The sequence below is a fragment of the Podarcis liolepis genome (assembly GCF_965112155.1).
Source record: "Podarcis liolepis genome assembly, chromosome: 8".
Taxonomy (NCBI): Eukaryota; Metazoa; Chordata; class Lepidosauria; order Squamata; family Lacertidae; genus Podarcis; species Podarcis liolepis.
The window spans coordinates 61,751,337-61,772,369 of NC_139560.1; the positions used below are offsets into that span (position 1 = coordinate 61,751,337).

General features: G+C 41.5%; 1 protein-coding gene across 13 annotated transcripts in view; it reads right to left on the reverse strand.

The window, feature by feature from the left end:
- The window catches only part of PHACTR1 (phosphatase and actin regulator 1), a gene marked incomplete at its 3' end in the record, with an annotated part of 251,467 nt that overhangs the window by 96,055 nt on the left and 134,379 nt on the right, over positions 1-21,033 (reverse strand). For all 13 annotated transcript variants that reach the window (XM_083519363.1, XM_083519364.1, XM_083519362.1 and 10 more), the window contains one exon: positions 1,267-1,431. In XM_083519363.1, coding sequence (XP_083375489.1) covers positions 1,267-1,431 — 165 coding nt within the window. The remainder of the gene's footprint in view (positions 1-1,266; positions 1,432-21,033) is intronic.

A 21,033-nucleotide genomic window follows, 5' to 3' on the forward strand; every position in this document is an offset into this window, starting at 1 on the left:
AGCTACTTTGCTCCATAGTGTTAGAAGTCTGGAAACAGAGTTGCAATTCTAGTTTAAAGCACAGCAGCAATGATTGCATGCTACTAAGTTATCCATGTCTGGAAGCCCCCTTGATTGGTTGACTTGACTGCCTGGCTTCCTTTTCGCTCAAACCTTTCCACAGCTGCCATCAATACTCTGGAAGCAAAGAGCCTTCCACAGGCAGTTTGGGGTTGCTTACTGGATTGCCATTTTCGTTTCATCTGAAAATATATTTCTGTGTACCTAGGATGCCACCCAAATATATAGCAGCCTGCCACTATTATATTTTGGGGTGGCCTCATTTTGGTTCTGAAACCAACTGACATTTACATACATACATACCTACATAAATATGGCCTTTTAAACCATGGGGAGGTTATTGTTTGTTACTATGTTGTGGATTTTTTGTGCTTTTGACATTGTAAACCGTCCTGGGATCAATGGATGAAGGGTGGTATAGAAATTTAATAAATTTAGCAAATAAAACACAGTTTTCTGTGTTTTCATCTTCTACTTGCACATTTATTTTTATTTGCCATATCCATCATTTTTATTGTATTCTGTATGTGTTTAATTATTGTTTTTATAGGGAATTACTGACTACAAGGCACCTGTGCACAGTCCACCTATAATGTGGTTAACTGGAGCATTGGTCTGTGGGCATTGGTTGAGCACCACAGATCCATTAAAAAAATACAACAGCATGCACATGCCCTTAACAGCTCAGGACTGCAGTATCCCAAAGACCGCCACTTTCTATATGAACCTACCCGGACCCTGAGATTATCTTCTGAAGCCCTTCTTTGTGTCCCTCCTCCACAAGAGGTCTAGAGGGTGGCAACAGGCCTTTTCTGCTGTGGCTCCCTGTTTGTGGAATGCTCTCCCCAGGGAGGTTCGCCTGGCGCCTTCATTGTAAACCTTTAGGCGCCAGGCAAAATCGTTCCACTTTAACCAGGTCTTTGGTTGATTGACATCCAACCCCCCTTTTAAAATGTGTGTGGGGGGGAGAGTTATTGGGTTGTTTTTGTTTTGATTATGTATTATGTGTTTCCATATTGTGATTTTATCCTGTGAACCACCCTGAGACCTGCTGGTATAGGGTGGTAGACTAATTTAATAAACAACAACAACAACAACAAGTCCTTGGCTGCTTTGTAATAATCCTACTAGCGGACAGATTCTGATTTCCTCATTTGCTCTTAATAGCAAAGCATCACCCACCATCGAGAGAAGGGCCAAAATTACCTGCTGAGGTGTGCTTGAACTTTTCACTCTTCTTCTTCCGCCACTTCCATGGCTTGAAAATTCTTCCTAGAGTGGCGAATTTGCTCCGTCTCCTAATCGGAGGGGTGTGTGTCCCTGGAACAAGCGAGTCTGAGCGCATGGCTGCCAGTCTCTCCACTTCTTCAGCTGCAGAAACAGTGAAAGGAGCCTATGTCAGTAAAGCAGATGGCCAACCTTCCCCCCTTTGCCAGAGAGAAAAGTTCTGTTTTAAGACAAGATCACATTGTGCTGACAAAGGCAGGTATTAATAGTAACACTTGCCCTTTGTATAACACCTTTCAACAAGCATTTGCAGATAATCCAGGAAGGTGATCCCACACATCTGAAAGATACTTCCTTCTCCAGATCAGTATTGCAAGTGTTTTTTTAGGCAATATTTTTACCAGTAGTCTTTAAATAAAACAGGGAGGAGCGAAAGGAAAAGGATGGTACAAGATTAAAGGGCCACAAAGGCTCTGAAAGAGTAACAGAGTTATCCCAACTCTTGTCCTCTTCTTCTACAGAATTCAATGGGACTTAACCGAAGGTAAGTGGGTTTAGGATTGTGGCCTTAAATAGGAAAATAAAAAGGAAGCACTAGAAAAGCAGGGCCAAAATTAATGGGTGGGTAGGGGGCATGGGCGCAGGCAGGGGGGGGGCAGCTGCCCACCAAATCAATTAAGTAAATAAATAAAAATACTTAAAGTACCAATCGTAGAAAGATTTTGACAGATTTTTCAGAGCACTTGGGCTCAAAAGATAGTAATTTAAAACAACTGTTGTTGAGACATTTCAATCCAAATCTGCTAGAGAGAGCCAGATAGAGGATGACGACAGGTGGGTGCCCACCCCCACAACAAAAATTCTGGCTACCTGCCCCCCTAACATAAATCCTGGCTATGCCCATAGTAGGGGGGAATCATACCTTTCAGACCCCTGCAAATATTTCAAGTACCAAATGCTTTCAGCACACTACCCCCCTGCCCTAAATCATGGGAACTGTAGTTTAAGGGTGCTGGAAAGTATAGCTGCATGAGAGTAAACTGCAGTTCCCATGATTCTTGTGGTGGGTGTGCTTTAAATGTGTGGTGTGTATGCAACCTTATTAGGGGGGAGGGGAAGAAAACCTCTCCCCAGAGGCTCTGTGCTTTGCCTTCTTCCCTGCTAAGCTACTTAAAAGAACAAGCAGAGCAGCCCTTTTTCTCAGCAGACACATCTAAGTAGGCACTAGCAGGCAGTGACAGTCTCAAGAGCATAACTTTCAGGCAAGCTTCTGTTGTTGGCACCTCTCACAAATCTAACCCAATGAAGCCACCATGCCAGAATGAGAGCTTACAGTCCTAGGATTAGTTACAACCTATGCATGATTACTCCAGAAGCAAGTCCAACCTAGTTCCATGGGACTTACTCCCAAGAAAGTATGCTCAGGTTTGCAGCTTTAGGCTGCAATCCTAGTTACACTTATGTGATTCAGAGTAAATGTGCATAGGACTGAACTACTCATTTTTACTTTAAAACACACACATCTTAATTTCCAGACACCAAGTTGGCAGCAGCATTGTCTCCAGGTTGCTCTCTGTTTGAAAGAGCATTCAAAGGTTTCGGGGCTATCCAGATCAGATGAGGGAGGAGGCTGTGGCTGGACCCCGGGAGGCAGAGATGGAGGGAACTGTGACCCAGCAGGAATATGAGTTGTTGGATCTGACGAATGAACCTGGAAAAAGCCAGATTTGGAGAGATAGAGTCTTGTTTGGCTTGGAGATGGGGGGCTGCATAGACCCCCCCTATGCAGGGATGTTTTGACTTTTCAAGTCTGGCGCTGGGCCGGGAGGAGTTTGGAGTTGTGGGGGTCCTCAACTTTGGAGGGACCTTGAAACATGCTTTTAAATACCACATGGAGTTCAGTGTGGACTATGGAAAAGGGGCAGATCTGTCGAAAAGGGACAAAAATATTGTCAAGCTGGAGTCTCCACGAATGAAAGGAGCAGAAGACAAAGTAAAGTACAGGTATAAATATGAAGAAGATCTGCGGAAGGGACATGGAAGAGACTTAAGGGCCTCGGACATAAGGTTACCAGGTTAATGAACTAGATGGATGGGATAGAAAGGACTGACAAAACCCGAGACCAGGAGGAAGAGACGTTGGATGAAGATTGGAAGAAAGTTTTTAAAAATTCTATTTAGGAATGTTTTCTAAAATTAATGAGTATTAGAAAAATGTTGGAACGAAATTATTTGGCTTTAGCAGAAATGTTAAAAAGAACTATGTAAGAATATGCTATGGTTATGAGAAATTGGTATAAATAAGATTTAAGTTTTAAGTTTTAGGGTTTTTTATGGTAAGATAAGGTTAAAATAGATTAAGGTAATTTAATGACAGAATATTATGAAAAATGGAAAGGATTTGCTGTGACAATCAACAACTAGAATACAACAAAGGGAGGTGTGAGGAGGTCGATGAAATAAGGTAATGACAGTTAAGGATTTGGGAATATTGGATCTGTTTTTAAATCTTTGTGGTTTATTTTTGCTTTCTGATTTTGATGTGCTATGTGTTTTGTTTTTGCTTTTTGCTTTTAACTTTTATAGATTTGCATTGCTTAATTGTTATTTGTTTTTTTCTGGTTTTTTTCTCCTTTTTTCTCCTTTGGTTTTTTTTGTAATTTTAAAATTCTCAATAAATATCATTTAAAAAACAAAAACAAAAGTTTCGGGGCTATCACAGAGAATACCCTCTTAGTACTTGCAACCTTGCAGGATTTAAAATCAAAGTATTCAGACTTGTTTCAAGATTGGTCTTTATCGCTATCTGAATGTTCATGTTCTCCTGACCATGAAAAGCAGTTGGTATTGTGGGACTAACAATCCTGCCTAATTCATAGAATTATCAAGCATTATTATTATTGCTATGGAGGCTATGTGCTAGCAGAAGTAAAACCAGCTATATAATTGAATCACTCTCATTTTGAAGGGTGGAAGGGGAAGGAGTGAAGAGAAAGAAGTAGGATGAAAAATAAACCCAATCAGCTAAAGCATAGCTTTACTTCTTGGTTGTTTTACAACCAACTACTTGGTTGTTTTACTTCTAGCTAGTTGCATTGCTCTGAATCCCTTCCATTTCCTCCTCCGTAATGGGAGTACCAGAAATAAATAGTTTGAGTTTAATTGAACCAATAATGAAGCATAAAACCTCAGCCACCCTAAATTGCAGGGAAACATGGCTCATGTACTTAAAATAGCTTTGCAAATACTTCAGGCTAACTTGCAAGGGTTTTAAAATCCTCCATAGCCATATGTCCTTTCTCCTGGCCTCCTCCTACCTTAACAGTGTGATCCTAAGCATGTCTACTCAGAAGTAAGCCCAATTTAATTCAACGGAGCTTACTCCCATGCAAGTGGGGTTGGGAGGGCAGCCTAAAGCTTCTCCAGCTTGCCCTGCAATCTGATTTCTATTTATTTCTCTTCTTATTTGGAACAAAGTGCGGCACATCTGCTTTTCATTACAATGTTTGGTTGCTATAACTAAGTGGTAAGTGCAGAGAAAACTGTAGTTTGCAATTGTGTTTAACTGCATAGACTAGAGATATGCTAAACCAGAAGGAACAAATTGAACAATTCAATCATTTGGGAATTGGGAAACATTTGGTGCAAATGTTTCTGTGGATTAAAGGTTAAGCGATAAGAGAGCCACTTGCTCTGATGTAGGGTTTTTGTTTTTGTGGAAACACAGCAGCACCAGACCTGACTTGTCTAGAAAAAGCTGCTGAGAAAGGCAGAGAGCATTGTGGGATATGATGTCATAAGTAAGCGTATGGGCCTTCTGAACCCAGCCTCTCAAAATGGCTTGGTTGCGCTGAGGAAAGCAGTTGTGGAGGGAAAGGAAAGTAACCACAGACACCTCACAGCACAAGCTCCTGTTCACTTGTCCTGTTTTTTAGAAGTGAAACATATTCAACCACTTTGCCCTCTCTACAGACAAATGTAATTAAAGAAAGCCCAATTTTATTTAAAGAATGAGCACTATGGGGCTATTATACATTAAACAAACCATGTCCCTGAGTTGTTTTCTCACTGTTGCATTGAATAAAATAAACCATTGGGAAAATGTGGGATAATGTAGCTGAGCTACATTAGAGGGACAGAAACTGTGCAGAGAATAATAATAAGAAGAAAAATCTTTCTCCACCAGCTGGGAATAGTGCTGTGAGAATAGCTACTCAGCCTGACTTCTATAATAAAACCCATCACTGACAAACTTTAAAAGCAGCTAGTGCCTCATGTCCACACAACCACCTGCTACCAGTTGCTTGTGCTCAATTCCTCAATGGGCTGCAATTATAACTTCAAAAACACACTTCAGATCACAGTTGCTATGTGCCCAACACTGTTTTTAAGAAGGTTACGTTAATTATATGGTGCCTGCTGAGGCAATAGGGAGTTTTGCTACAGTGGATGGGTTTCTATAAAAACCCCTCTGAACCATCCACACCAGAAAAGGGCAACATCGTCAATGTTTTCAGCGCAAGGATAAATGCTGCTTCTCTCCTTAAGCTGAGAGAGATATCAGAGAACACATCAACAGAAATCCGGTAAAGGCTTCCTAGAGGCAAAGTGTCACAGAAAGTTCATCTTATTAAGGCTGCAGTACAAAACACAGTTACAACAGAGGTGCAATAGGCTTCATAAATCTCATTCACATCTATTCTTGAGAGAAATCTGGGAGAGAATTCCACTTTACGGATCAGAAGCATGACACTATATGTACTTTCTAGGCTGGGGAAATCCTATATATGTTGGCCACTGTTTTTTGGCGGACGGGTTATGTACATTCCCTCAAGGTTTCAGCTTTGGGACATCACCACAAAAATGTTTTTTTACTGTGTTTGTAGTGGTGCTGTGTCAAAAGCTGGACTCTGCTTGTGGTGTCCATTTCACACAATGAATTCAACATGGATGTAATGGACTGGTTGGATGCAGGCGGGAGGAACTAGCCACGGGAACCCCCAAGGGAAAAAGGTGCAGAACCAGGGGATTGGTGGTGGAATGAAGATGAATGGTCAGAGGGAGAAGAGGGAGCAGACTGGGAGGAGGAGGGGACAGAAGCTGAAGAGGTAACAGGGTTTAGTGAGCAGGAAGAGTCTGTGGCAGATACCAGTCCAGAATCAGAGGAGGAAGCTGAAGCAGGAGAGGAGGGAGGCCGGGAGGTTAAGAGGCATGAGGGTCTCCCCTCTCCTGCTGTGACAAGCTCCCCTCCCTCCTGGTGTCCCAGAACCCGAAGAGGCATGAAATAGGAGGAGCAGGTACAGTCTTTTTGCTTGGGAAAGAAGCCTGAAGAGGCTGGAACCCTGTGGGAAGGAGGGGACCTTCAGTCTCTGCAATGACTTCATAGGGGCAAGACCTACTGAAGAAGAGATCCTATTTTTTCTAATAAACTCTACTTACTTCATGGGATTTACTGCTGGCTTGCTTGCTCCTGATATTAGACATTCAAAACATTCATGCCCCCCAGCACTTTTCATCTAGCTACCACACACACACTATTAATGGGACCTTCAAGCTCAAGATGTGGTCAAGTTAATGAATTAATGGTTAAATTGGAATGTGCACCTAGGTAGTCACCAGGTTCAAAGGCCAAAAATGTATCTGCTGGTTCAAAAGCACATCCAGAGATAGCACTGTTCTCATCAACTCCTGCATAAGCATTTATTTAGGTCTCCTACATGGAATTTGTTCTTGTCCTGAAGTGGTTATAGGAAAATGGAGCATATGAGTATATATATGGAGTATACACAAACACAAACACACCCCACACTGTGTTAAGAGAAAGAATAGTGCTTCATCTTCTTAAATTTACAACAATCCCAGGTACAAATTTTGCTAATACATACGCTTTTTCTGAGTTTATCATTTACTCAGTACATTTCCTAAGGTAGTATTTTCCAGTTAATGGCTAGCTGGTAATAAATGAGTGCATATTTTAATATGGAGCACAATCTCAATAAAATATATAGCACTATGCATAAAACTGTTTTAAAAAAGCTGCTTCAGCATATCAGCTCTTTGCCATTATCTTTTTTGCTTCTTCATCTGACCCTACTCTAGCATCAATTACAGTTCTTAACCATTATGAAATAGTTGTGGGCTGTGGTATCAACTGCTAACAGCAGGTTCTGTTTCATACTCTTTCTGTTCAAAAAGATGTGAAAGTGTTTTTCGAGGCTGCAAATTTACCTAGACTTGCCAGTTTATACCCACTGGAAGAGTAAAAGGAATTACAGTATTGGAATTCAAGACCACAGTGGGCCTACAGGAGATAACCTGAGATGTATCAGATAGAAAGAGTCTATCTATGTGCCACTAGCAAGCTCTGGCTAGAGGAGGAAACTTCAGAGGGAGCTGCCACATCAGGAAGGAAGACCCTTTCCACAATATGCCAAGAACCTATCAAGGTTTTTGGGTAGGCGATAGCGGCTGGGGGAAGAAGATGGATCATGAAGTGTGTCTTCGGAGTAAGTACAGATTTTGCACATGATTCCTCAGTTTAGGAATCTGGGCTCTCTCTGATATAGGCTCTTGTTTAAGGCTTAGCCTAACCATGACAGCTGCGGAAACAACATTTGAGCTCTGCTCCTACAGAATTTCTTGCCAGAGCCATTGGAGCTGTCCAGGGTGCCACTGAAGTCTTTCCTCCACACTGCTGTGGCTGTTGCTCCAAGAGGAACAGTAGGTGTTGCTTCAGTGGTATTCAAATTGGTCTACATTGCTGAAATACTTAATGATAGACACAATCCATAAACAGTCATTTCAATGGGACAGGTAAGGATACGTTTAACTCTCCCACTGAAATCAATGTGATTTAAATGTCTAACTTTGATTGGATTGTGCCTAATAGCCCTCAGAGAAAGGTCAACCACAGCTTTTAGCACTCTTAGAATTGGATTGAAATGGTGAGACTAATGAAACTCTTCTCTGTGATAATGCAGAGACTCAATAGGCTGTTCTCACCTCACTAAAACCGATGAAGGGCACAAGGTTGTTTGTAGACCACTTTCAACAAATAACACTGGATGTGGTAGATGAAAATAACTGTGATAATAAGTATATGCTCTTCTCAGAACTCCCCCACCCCAATTTTACTAGCTCAATCTCTCTGACTTTTTGTGAAAAACTAAGATCCATGTAGAGTAAATTGACCTACTTTCTAAAATTTCGTGCAACAAACTGACACCGTCAGTGACATTTGCAGAGATGGAGGGGATGCTTGAGTGGGCTTCAGATTGAATATCAATCTTTTACAACAATGGATATGCAAACTTCATTAGCGAAATAAGATCTGTGTCAATCGGTAGCACAGTAGCACACAATCGCCTTCCAGATCAGCAATTGTTTACTAAAAAGAAGCAACCAATTGGGGCTGGAGAGAATTTATCCTGCAAGTATATGTCCACAAATTAATTTTTTAAAACCTATTTGCTGAATCTTAGTCCCAAACTACTTACAGTATTTGTTGGGTTTAGGTTATGAAGACATCAGGCAACCCAATCCTTTAGGTCACAGTCTTAAGTATAAACATATACATGCAAGTCTACATGACGCAGGATCACAGACTTTCTGGATAACTGCAGTTTTAGGAGATGGAAATCAGCAACATACACCAACATTTTCTCCCCCTCCCCACAACCTTATTCCTTTTCTGTCCTTTCGGTAATTGTAACAAGAACACCATTTAATATGGAGCTCTCTATTGCTTCTTTTGTGCAACATCAACATATTTTAAGCAGGTCATAATATTCAGTTCTTTTGGAAGTTTGGCATAAGGTATCTTTGCGCTGTTTAATCTTTCACCCAGTTAAGAATAAATCACATAACATTAGACATCTTTGTTCATAACTGAACATTAGCCAGTGTGCTAGGCATTTAGTTTTGTATCAGAATGCACTGTATTAACTGTTTTTAACACAGCTTCTTCCAGAATCATTATATCTTCAGGTGATATACGCCGAGATTCCTCCTTATAACATGGATGAGTGATACCATCATGGCCCATAAATAACTTGAAGAATGTTCCTAGCTATGGATTATGGACACAACAGACCACAATGGCATTTCTACAACCTACTTATCTTGTTAATGTGCACTTGGAGGCTCCATCACTATGCAAATTATTGACTATAGTATCATCAAGATCTGCTTAGCGATAGTTTAATCTGAGAATGTCTGACCCTTTAGTTAACAAAAGGATTAATAGCACACCAGGCAGCAAAACATCTCTCTATAGCAGCCTATATAGCTCTTAACACATGCTTGTTACCTGGAGTCATTGACTGGGACAGAGGCAAATCACATATGGAGCTACCCTATACGGACTCAGACCATTGTGTCTATCTAGCTCAGTACTGTCCTGACAGGCAGTCACTCTCCAAGGACTTGAGCAGCAGCCTTTTCTCTAGCACTGCTTTCTGAGATCCTTTTAACTGGATAGCCTGGGGATTGGACCTGGCAGGTTCTGCATGCAAAGCATGATCTCCTCACTGAGCGATGCACCATGCTTGGCGCTTGATATGCTGCAGTCTGCTTGAATTACTAGACATGCCAAGGAATCAAAATGCAAATACCTGTCAAAGCTGTAGTCTGCAATCTGAATGATGTCTCAAATGTGTACTGGGAGGGTGGAGTGTCAGCTTGCACATCACCACACTCCTATTTCTTTATTTTTAATTAAATTATTATTATATTTGCATACTGCCCTATACCCGTAGATCTCAGAGCGGTTCACAACTTCTCTGGAGAAGTTAGCGGGAGACCCTCCAACTGAACTAGGAAGCCTCAACATGAGGTCAGAATGGGTCAGGTGGTTTTTCCCCTGCACCTCCCCTTGCCCATCCATGCTTCTAGGTCAGGCTTGCTCACTGGCCTGAGCAATGCTACAGTCTAACTTTAGACCATCTTCATCCAGACAGACAACAGGCGGTATCTGCCTAAGTCATGCTCAGAGTAAAATACGTTGCTCGTGACTGATGGAAATCCAATGATGCCAATGGACCTTACTCTGAGTATGAACCCTCCAGTACCTTCAAATATACTTTGATCTTCTGAAGTGGCATATTTAAATTACATCTTTAAAGATGCTTCAAACCTGTTACAACCAAAGAGCCCTGAAAACAAAGAATTCTCAGTACTTTGAAAAGATACATGCAATGATCATGGCATACACAATCTGTACTAAAATTATTGGAATGTACATCTTCTCCTCCCGAGAATCTTTTAATATCCTGTTCTTGTACCACAAAACTTGAAAGCTAGATTTTCTTCTCCTTCCTGGCTACATGAAAAGAGAGAGCTGAACCCAGCTGAACAGCCATGCCAAACATCTGGAAAATATTGTTCCATTCAGTAATCCTGAGCTATGCACTTCTGTTACTTCTCAGGCACAGTAGCCTTTCTCCCTTGTGCATAAAAAATGAACAGCATCTTGCGTGGCTCATGTCCCACTGCTACTGACATAAAGAAATCATCCGAAGATCATTGTCGTACTTTGAATCCGTATGCAATAAACATGATAAGATGCCCTCTTTTTGACCTACCTTTTAAAACAACCCCACCGTGGTCAAGATTCTTCCATTTTCCTCTGGAAAACAGGCTATCATTTGGGTGACAAGTACAACGGGGGCTTATAGAAGAAACAACTACTTAAAAATGGGTCTGATCTTCAAATGTTAGGTTCAGGCACCTTTTGCATCCTGACAAGGAGAGAACTCTAAGAAAACCGGCTGAAATGAAGGCAGACACACTGCTAACACCATACCACAACACAGTGCCAACTTGCACTAGAAACAATGTGTACTTTCCAAGTCAACAATTTATTATAACTACCCAGCTTGTTAAAAAGTACTGAATTTTCATTCATGTTGAAATTATAAAAGCGTAGATAGATTTTAACTCCAGAGTTGTTTATCAGTATTTACAGGATCTAATCAGATCAGTCCTAAGGATTTGATAACACATGTTTGATACAAGGAGAAGCACAGCTACAGGATTTTAGTGCAGAAGTGGTGATAAGACGATGGCTGGAGTCTTCATCTACTGTGGACAACTGATTAGAATACTCTTAGAATCATAATATAAGTTTTGGGTAAGATATATATGTAAGAGATACTATATCCTTTGGATCACTTCCATAATGGTTTTGTGGTAATAGATTTATGTTTTGTATTTCATTTGTAGACTTTGAGATTTTTGTTTCTAAAGTTGCTATCCTCCCAACATGGGAAAAGAAACCCAGGTACTTGAAGAACATTGTTGTGGGTGCTATTGCTGTCGGTGTATTTTAATATCTTATAAAGGATTTGCCAACATAATATGAAGATCCACCAAGCGTATGTGGATCTCAGACTGTAAATCTGAGATAAAATAAAATAAAGGTACACGTAACATTTTAAAAAATAGATTTACTTTTTGGTGATACTCTTCTAGACAAAACAAAAGCAATTTCAGGTTTGGTTTCCCCCATTGCTGAAACCTCTCAACAGATTGGATGTGGCCAATCAGCCATGAAAGATTCTAGTGGGCCAATGTTTTCAGTTTGTATTAGGTTTTACTGAAGACAACCAATCTGTTTCCACTGACTAACTCTGAGTTTTCCAAGTGTATTACATTGGTGATGAATTAGGGACCCAAGCGTAAGAGGACTGATGGATTTCTAACATGCAGGTTGAAATTGTGAACTAGCCTTAGACAGAGAAACCACTGCATACAGGCCAGCGTAGAAATGGGGTAGTGTTGCCAGATTATTTTGTTTTATTTATTGATTATCAGTTTGGAATCCTTCCCCCGGAGCTTCAACATTCTTATCATTTGGAGGACACCAGACTGAGAAAGGCTGGTCTACAGGCCAACATATAAGTAAATGCAAATAAAGGCACAAACCTATGGCACTGCAAGTTCCCATGCTTAATAAAGCCTGAGGATGGAAAAAATACAGAGTTGTTGCACTGGTCAACTATGACATAGAAGCAGGGCTGGGGCAGGGAGTGCATGTTTTGCACCTTGCCCTGATACATTCTCGCTCCCCTCCCTCCTCACAAACCACAGCTTTACAATCTAGTTTTTCTCACAGCTTCATATGAAAGCAAACTGTCTACATCAAGATACACGTATTAAATAAATGGACCAGTCTTCATTTGTATTGCAAAAAAGGGCCTATGGGCTAATGGCTGAAGCAGGGCAGTTTGAAGGAGACAAAGGGCACTGCCCTTTCCCTGAAGTGATCTGGCTCCGAATGAAGGTGAAAAGGCAGGCAAGAAGTGGAGTGGCAACTGAGGACGCCTCTGGCAGAAGAACAATCCAATTTCCCAAGAGGACTCCTTTGACAACAATGTAAACCCTACATCTCTCACGCCCAAATGACTTCCAACGCTGTCAGAAGACCCACAGATACTCCAATGTATGATTTGCCAAATGGATGTGCAATTGTATTCTTCCCTATCAGCCACAGCCCGGGGCGGGGAGTAGATTGTGTGCAGCCGTTTGATTTAGGGATCTTCAGATTTCTGCCAGGGGCAGTTAACTGGGCTATGAATTATTTAAGGCTGGACTACACTGTACAAATATCGTTAATTGTTTCCTTGCCCAAGGCAGATAAATTAAATCTTGGTAAAGGAGTTTATGAATACCCTAAAAAAAAGTAAAAATCCCATGGTTGGAGCCAATTGTGCTTATTTCCTTATTTGCACAACTTGCCAGCTGAATCCATTTTAAGATCCCGGCAGCGCACATATAATCAGCTCAGTCCCCATTGCTCCGTTCTGTTTGTAATCCGCAAGTATGATGTAACTCTTAATTGATTATCACTGCATCACAATGCACAAGACCTTTTCATTCCCCTCCCTGATCACTCAACCTTTCTTTTTTACACAAGGGCAAATGTAACTAGTCCTCTCACTATCTCAGCCCTAGGATTAAAACAAACTAAAAATCATCCTCTATAACATGCAATACTAAACACTCTAAAACAACTACATTACGCTGTATCTCAGTGAAAAGGTTTTTGGGTTGTTTGGTAGTAGCGGTTGCTCGTTTTAAAATCTGTGTTATATTTGTGTTGTTGTATTTTGCAAAGGTAGATGTTTTGCCTTTTTGTGGGGGGAGCATTGCAAGCATAACCAGTTTTTCTGATGTGAAATGGATATTTTGTGGTGCTCATGACAGCTTCTTAGATTCCCAGATGTGCTACTGGGCACCAAAAGTTTGGGTACCCCTCTACACCGGAACATGAATGTCCCTATAGTTACATCTGGTTTAAACAGATGTATCTTAGATTTACTCCAATTAACCAGATGGGTCTAAGGTCGGAGAAAACATCAAAATTACAAATACTCATGGGCTTCCACAACCGTACATTCAGCCAATACCCCAGAGGCTTCCCATCCTCTCCCAGGGGAAGGGCACCTTTGCAAAGTCCCAAGCACAGACTGTCTTTGAGCAAGTAATTCAGCCCATCAGTACTACTCACATGGTCTCAAGGAGGCCTTTTGGATCTTTGACAATAAATGGAAATCTTAGTGGGACTTGGCAGTACAAATGCCTTACAAGATCAGCTGAAAAATCCTCACTTATCATACTTCTGGCAACTTATTCAAGTGTACAGGTATATTTGCCAAACAAAGGAGAGCAATAACATACCCAAAAATTGTTGAATCAACATGCTGACAATGGAGAAGATTTATTGCTCCATTCTATTGTCCAATTCCCAGCCCTTGGGCTGATTAAACAATCTACAGTTTTTTAAATGTTTTGTGGGGTATTATTATTATTTATTATTTATTGTTTTTCTTATGTATTTTGTGCTTTTAAGCCACCCTGTGGTCTTCGGATAAAGGATGGTATATAATGTTCATCTATCTATCTATCTATCTATCTATCTATCTATCTATCTATGTATCTGGATGGTATATAATGTTCATCAATCTATCTATCTATCTATCTATCTATCTATCTATCTAGCCAATCAATGTGAAATGCATGTCTAATTCTTACCAAGGTGGTAAATTACAGAATGTGGGTTTCTCTCCAGGGAAACACACTTTGTGCCAGCATCAACACCTTCCCAGAACCAGGCAACATTTTTGTTCTCCCATGCAACTGGGCATCAATATGCTTTAGTTCTCGTCACTATCTTATTCTGCTGTTCTGCCCCCATTTTTGTGGTGATTATTATAATTATTTTGGTGTTGTGGAGGAGGTGGGACTTTGCGTGCATGCGCAGTACTGTAGATTATCAGTTAAAAAATATCTATTTCTATGAATTTTTATTGTGAAAGTCTTTTTCAACTGTCCCCGTGGGAAGTGGCTCATAGATTAAATACATAAATACACATTAGCACATCATTTTAATGTGGGGGAGGATAGATGAGTTCCTGAATTCACACCTCCTCCTGTCCAGATGTGTGCAAAAGAAAAAGAAAACACTCCACACTAAACCTCATGGAAATGAGAGCTGCACATCCTTTTAATTTTGTTTTCATTCTTTTCTCCTAAATACTATCTATTATGAAGCTGGAGGCCAGCTTTTCCATTTTACAGGTTACTATTGTCAATTTTGCTTCCATTGTTAAGGATGCACTTAACATTGGAATAGGGCTGTTTTGAATAAGTGTGATCTTAGATGGCTTCAGACGGTTAGCAGCTGCCTCTTGTTATCTTCCCTTTAGAGCTGGTCAGGCAAGAAATGTTTTTTAAAAAACCCTGAGCCGTATGCAAATTCGTAATGGGGAGGGGAGGGAAATGATGCATGGAGAGAAACTGCTGGGTTTACAGGCTGCCTTGAAGACAGCAATTTGATTCAATAATTACTTTTGCAGCAAAATAATCACCTTGTTTTATTTAATAGCATGTGTTTTATTTAACTGCAAAGTTCCCCCCCCCTTGCCCCAGGAGTCTAAAGTCCTAAAGTCCAGGTTGGAATTGCAATAATCTGTTTTCCTTTAGGGAAGAAAGGTTCACAGATCAAACTTCTGCATGCCTTTGTGACAGCAGTGACAATATTTAAGCTGCACCTGGAAACTAAAAACAGTATGTTACCAGCGTGGTATAGCAGTTAGTGTGTTGGACTACTAGGATCTAGGAGGTAAAGGTAAAGGGACCCCTGACCATTAGGTCCAGTCATAGCCGACTCTGGGGTTGTGGCGCTCATCTCGCTTTATTGGCCGAGGGAGCTGGCGTACAGCTTCCGGGTCATGTGGCCAGCATGACTAAGTCGCTTCTGGCGAACCAGAGCAGCGCACAGAAACACAGTTTACCTTCCTGCCGGAGCGGCACCTATTTATCTACTTGCACTTTTTGATGTGCTTTCAAACTGCTAGGTTGGCAGGAGCAGGGACCGAGCAGCGGGAGCTCACCCCGTTGCGGGGATTCAAACCGCCAACCTTCTGATTGGCAAGTCCTAGGCTCTGTAGTTTAACCCACAGCACTACCCGTGTCCCTTTCAGGAGGGTTCAAATCCCCATTAAGCCATGAAGCTCAGCAGGTGACCCCGGGTCAGTTACTGTCTCTCAGCCTGGCCTCCCTCACAAGGTTGTTGTGAGGATAAAAAGGGTACCATATGTACCACATTGAACTCCTTGGAGGAAATTTTGAATTTTCCTAGGTTGCTTAGGAACGCAAAGTGTGTGATAGGTTTAGGCCCTTGGATGTTTCACAGGTTATGGATTCCCTCCATGGAAAAACACTTATGGTTTAGGGAGGAGAGTTCAAAGCTGACATGTTGATTCCTCACAAATGAGAATCCCACAACTGTGCAATCTGCTAAGCCGAGTGTAGGATCTGACAGCAAATGCTGGCTTGATTTCTGCGTAAAATCATGTAGCATTATCCTTGAAGACAATATTTTAACATTCAAGAGAACTAAAGGACAGAGGAGTAAATACACTATTACAATAGTGCCCTCCATATACATAACTCCTAGTTATCCATTTTTTTGCCCTCTTCTTTTGCAACCCTTTTCAATACAGCTCTCTAGAAAGGGTACCTATGTAAATGGTACTTTACTGATTATGATTTTCATAGGTATCTGAAATAAAATTGTTCTTATTCTTAGTTTGTTCTGATCTCTCACATTTCTTACACACCTTTCACCAGAATTTCACAGGAAAGGTTGCAGTATATAAAAAGCACAATGCTATTAAAACAATGATAAACATCAAAGACCCCACTCATCACCCCCAAACAATAATCCAATACAACAAATTACAGGGAAGACACCAAAATCAATTCTTCAATTTCCGCAAGCCAGGGTGAAGAGGTGAATCGAACGGCAATGCTTTAGAGCGCTAGGCTCAACATTTTAGGGATATGTCACAGAGGACAAGCTTGCTTATTGCCACAAAGAGAATCTATTGAAGAGCTAAAAGCTGGATGCCTAGACATTGAGCTCATTGAAGCCAGCCATTAAAAGTAATGTTATGGCCGTCAATGAGGATACTAGCTTTTTCTCTGGGCCGGCTTGGTTAATAGCGAAATGGTATTATTTATTGGGGATTGATAGCTAGAACATGCTTGCTTAAATAAGCACGGAAGCCTTTATCATCCTTGGTCGAACGTTGTGTGGCCAAACATTTATATTTTCCCAATAAGCCCTTGTATAAACCCCCCCCCCCCCAATTTGTGGTATGCCAGAGGAACACCACGACTCTTTATGTCTTTCTAGTATCCGAAATCAGGGATAAGAAATTTGTGGCTCTTCAGGTGTAGCTGGAGTTCCAACTCCCATCATCTCTCGCACCTGTCCGTGCTTGCTGGGGGTGATGGGAGTTCGAGTCCAACAACATCTGCAGGATCAAGCATGCTGTATCCCCGATATACAGGAACGGGGCTGAATTGCAATCTAGAGTCTTTGTGATTCTCCATTGTGGTGAACACTTGCTCGTTACAGATTTGGGGTAACAGAGTTTATTGGTGCAAGGGCACTCATAACTGCTAGAGTCTGTGAATGGTAGAATTTAATGAACAAAGGGATTTAGATTATATTTCCCCTTCATATCCCAAATATTAACTGTCAGACAAGAAATTCCTGGGTTAGCATATGCATGCCAGTCTGGCCAGGCTAGCTAAGTGCAGAGCCATTAAGAAGCAAAGGGGAGCCAGGTACTGAGCCACTGAGGGCCACTGGCAATGCAAAACAAAAACAAAAACCCTGTATCCCCCCCCCCCCCACTTTGATGAGCGGACAGAGACAGGAGATTTGGGAGGTTGCCAAGGTGATGGGGGGCATGATGTCAGAGAAAAGTGTATCCCTTTTTAAAAACAAGTTTGGAAAAGGGGAAGGAGGGCTTAGCAGATGTTCTTGGGAAGGAGAAAGGAGAGACCAGGCGGAGGCTATATGGGGTAGAACCATCTTGGCAGGCCAAGACAGAAAGGCACAAGAATAGTGTGCAGGATGCCTTGAACTCCAATGCCATGCTGCTGCAGGGAACAAGCCCCCTCCTGAACTCACTTCCTTCACCTAGAGTCAGGTGTACATGAACCACATATCTTAAAACACTTCAGTCTCCGATGTGCCTGAATTCCCAACAGAAACACCGCCCTGGGTAAGCGCCCAGAACCCCCTGGAATCTTGCTACCACTTGACAGAGATTAGGTGTGGTATTCCTTAAGGAATTCCCTGTGAGAACATTTGAAATTCAATTCCATCTATACAATACATTTTAAATATATATTCTGTACATACCACTGTTTGCACAAGCCACATGAGCAGTTTACAACAAAGTCAAATAAAATAAAAAGAATCTCTATAAACTGTCCTTAAAGTACGCAACACAACAACTTACTAAATAGCGGTTTGTCAACTTCAGCAGCAACTAATCCATTCAGCTGATCTCCTTCAAACATCCACTGGAAAATGTGCATATTAATCAGCCACCTAAAATTTTACATACACCTCTCAGTAGAGGGAAGAGTTCCACATGAAAGGAGCCACCACTGAAAAGGCCTTTCTTTGGTCTTCCACATCCTGCATAGAGATCACCAAGATAGCTTCCATCTGCTGGTATTAAACCATGGACAGACTGATATAGAAGAATATGTTCTTCCAGGTATTTTGGTCCCAGGCCATTTAGGACTTTAAACATCAGGGTAAGCAGCTGGAATTGGGCCCAGAAAACAATTGGCAACCAGTGTAGAAGTAATTTAGGAGCAGTATGTTTGTGGTCTGCAGTCCCCTACCAGCATTCTTGCTGCAGCATTTTGCTTTAGTTGCAATTCCTGGACTGTCTTCAAGGACAGCCCCATGAGGAGAACACCACAACAGGTCAGCCAGGAGAAACCAGGAACATTTCCCCTTCAAAAGGCACAAAAATCTATGGTAAACCAAAATAGAGGAGAATCTGCCCAAAATATGGAAAAGCAACCAACAAAATATCAGGGACCCCCCGAAAAAAAACCCCAATAAAAGAAAACCCCCAAACAATGAAAAACGTTCATGGTACCTTGGTGATTATTTTTTTCTAAATGCAGCAAACAAGTTTTTACTAAAAAGGAAAGTGATGTCTCTAGCTTAGCATAAGCACAAGGGTGGGATGGTGAGAGAAAGGAGATCAGACTCCAGAGTGGAGGGAGAGTTCTGCTGTGACTGACAAATCAAGCTTGTAATCAGAGGGAATGAAGTTATGAAAAAGCAAATAATTCCCTTTTTGTTTTTCCCACCTCAAAATCAACTTTAAAGATGTTTAGCACAAAAAGCCCTAAACCTATTTGTCTGCAATTAGTCATGTCTGCTATGTTCAGACCAATTGTCCACAAAACACTAGGGGAGATATTGTGATTCCTTTTTTCACCCACCTTAAAATTGTAACAGCTGCCCTCGCTAGAAAGTCAATGCAGCTACCGTTCTGAATTTTGTTAGGATTTTGTTAACGTACTCAGAAAAGGTGACCTTGTCTGTGTATTTCATCCAATTCCACACCCAAATACAAAACTTACAGACATTTCGTTTTTAAAAAATAATCAAATTTTAAAGGTCCCCAGTGCAAAAGCACCTGGACCTATTTGCCTGTAATTTGGCAGGCTTTATCCACTCTGAGGGAGGCTAGTTTGCTAGCAAATTTCATCCACTTCTGTCAAAATAATATGCAGACAACCCACGATTTGCATGGGGTTGCATTCCAGGTCATTGTGCACAATGGCAGAGCACAATAAGCCTGTTATGCCCCCTTTTCTGGCCACTTCCGGGTTGCCATGATGCGCACCTGCGCGGCCAACTATAAATCTGTCATTGCCTGTAGACGCTTTTTGATTTCCCAGTAATGAATGGATGGAAATGAATCAGACTTGGAAAATACTCCGAATCAAAACAGGCAACCTAACAGAATGTCTTGGACCGAGGCGAACTGTTTTCCAAAGCACAAAATCAGGGTCCAAACCACATCTTATAGTCGCAGTGCAGACTCCTAGCGTAAAGCCCCTAATGCAATCTTGGGAAAGATCCTGGGCATCAAGGTCAGCTCAAATGTGAAGGCTCATTACTAAAACTGACAATCATCTTGGTAGGAGTGAAGGAAAACAGGAAGGGTTCAAAGGTCAGTACTACAGTAGAGCACGTGCTTTGTGAAAAGAAGCTCCCAGATTGATTCTATGGCTCCTTCTCTTAAAAAAGTAAAAAATCTTATATTGCAAGGGAGGCAGAGAATCAAGTCCTTGGAGAGCAACTAGTTGGGCCATTGATCCAATACCATGAGAGGCATATCATGCGTTCATAATAGGTGATGGGCATGGAATAGACTTCCATGAGACTGACTGATATAAAGAAGTCGTACCCTCACATTATGAGGGAAAATGTAGAATGGCCTTGTAGATTTGTCTGTTTTCTCCAGCCCACTGCTCATTGTTGGTGAGGCATCAACTTTACCTGTACATCGAAGGCTCTAGGTGCAGAAAAAGAATGAAGGGTGTTTGCCGCTTAATGTTTCCCTCTCAAGGGGAAAGGGCTGGAGTCACACCCCAGCAAGGGTGGGAAAGCAATGCAAAGCCACAATGGTGTGACATGCACACTCAGCCCTCGGACAAGGATCTTTCTTCCACCCTCTTCTTCTTATGATGGTGAACAGAAAGCCAAGCAAGAAGAAAGATGGAAGGTCAGAGGAAGAATAAGGCAGTGTCTGAAACACAACACACTGAGGACATAAGAAGTCCAAATGGATCAGGCCAAAGGTCCATCTTTGTCCAACATTGTGTTCTCACACTGGCCAACCTATGAGAAGCTGATAAGCAGGACATGAGTGCTTGTTTCCTAGCCCAAAAAAGGAACCGACTGTAGAATGGGAACCTTGCTGCCTCCTTCCTCCGAGGAAGAAGATGCCCAGTTTTCAAAACACCTGCCTTCCCCCATCCAAAGAGCTTGTTTATATTCTATTTTATGATGCATTCCAGGAAAACGTGTGCTACTCTGAAATCACCAACAAATTACATTTCTACAACGCTGTGGTAAGGACTCGTATCCCTTGTGTTTACAAGGTATGGGCAAAACACCACAGATAATTCCATTGAAGTGAATAGGACTTGCAGAAAAGCATAGGTACACAGCTTCAGCTTGGTTTCACGAGATGAGTTCCTCACTGATGGGACCCTCCACTGTCAGCAACAGGCACCAGCAATATACAACTGATGTGCCTGGTCCTAATGAAATCAACATTACAAGTAATCAAAAAATTATCTGCTGGATAGCTCCATTTATGCCATGCCCTTCCACATTTCCATGGT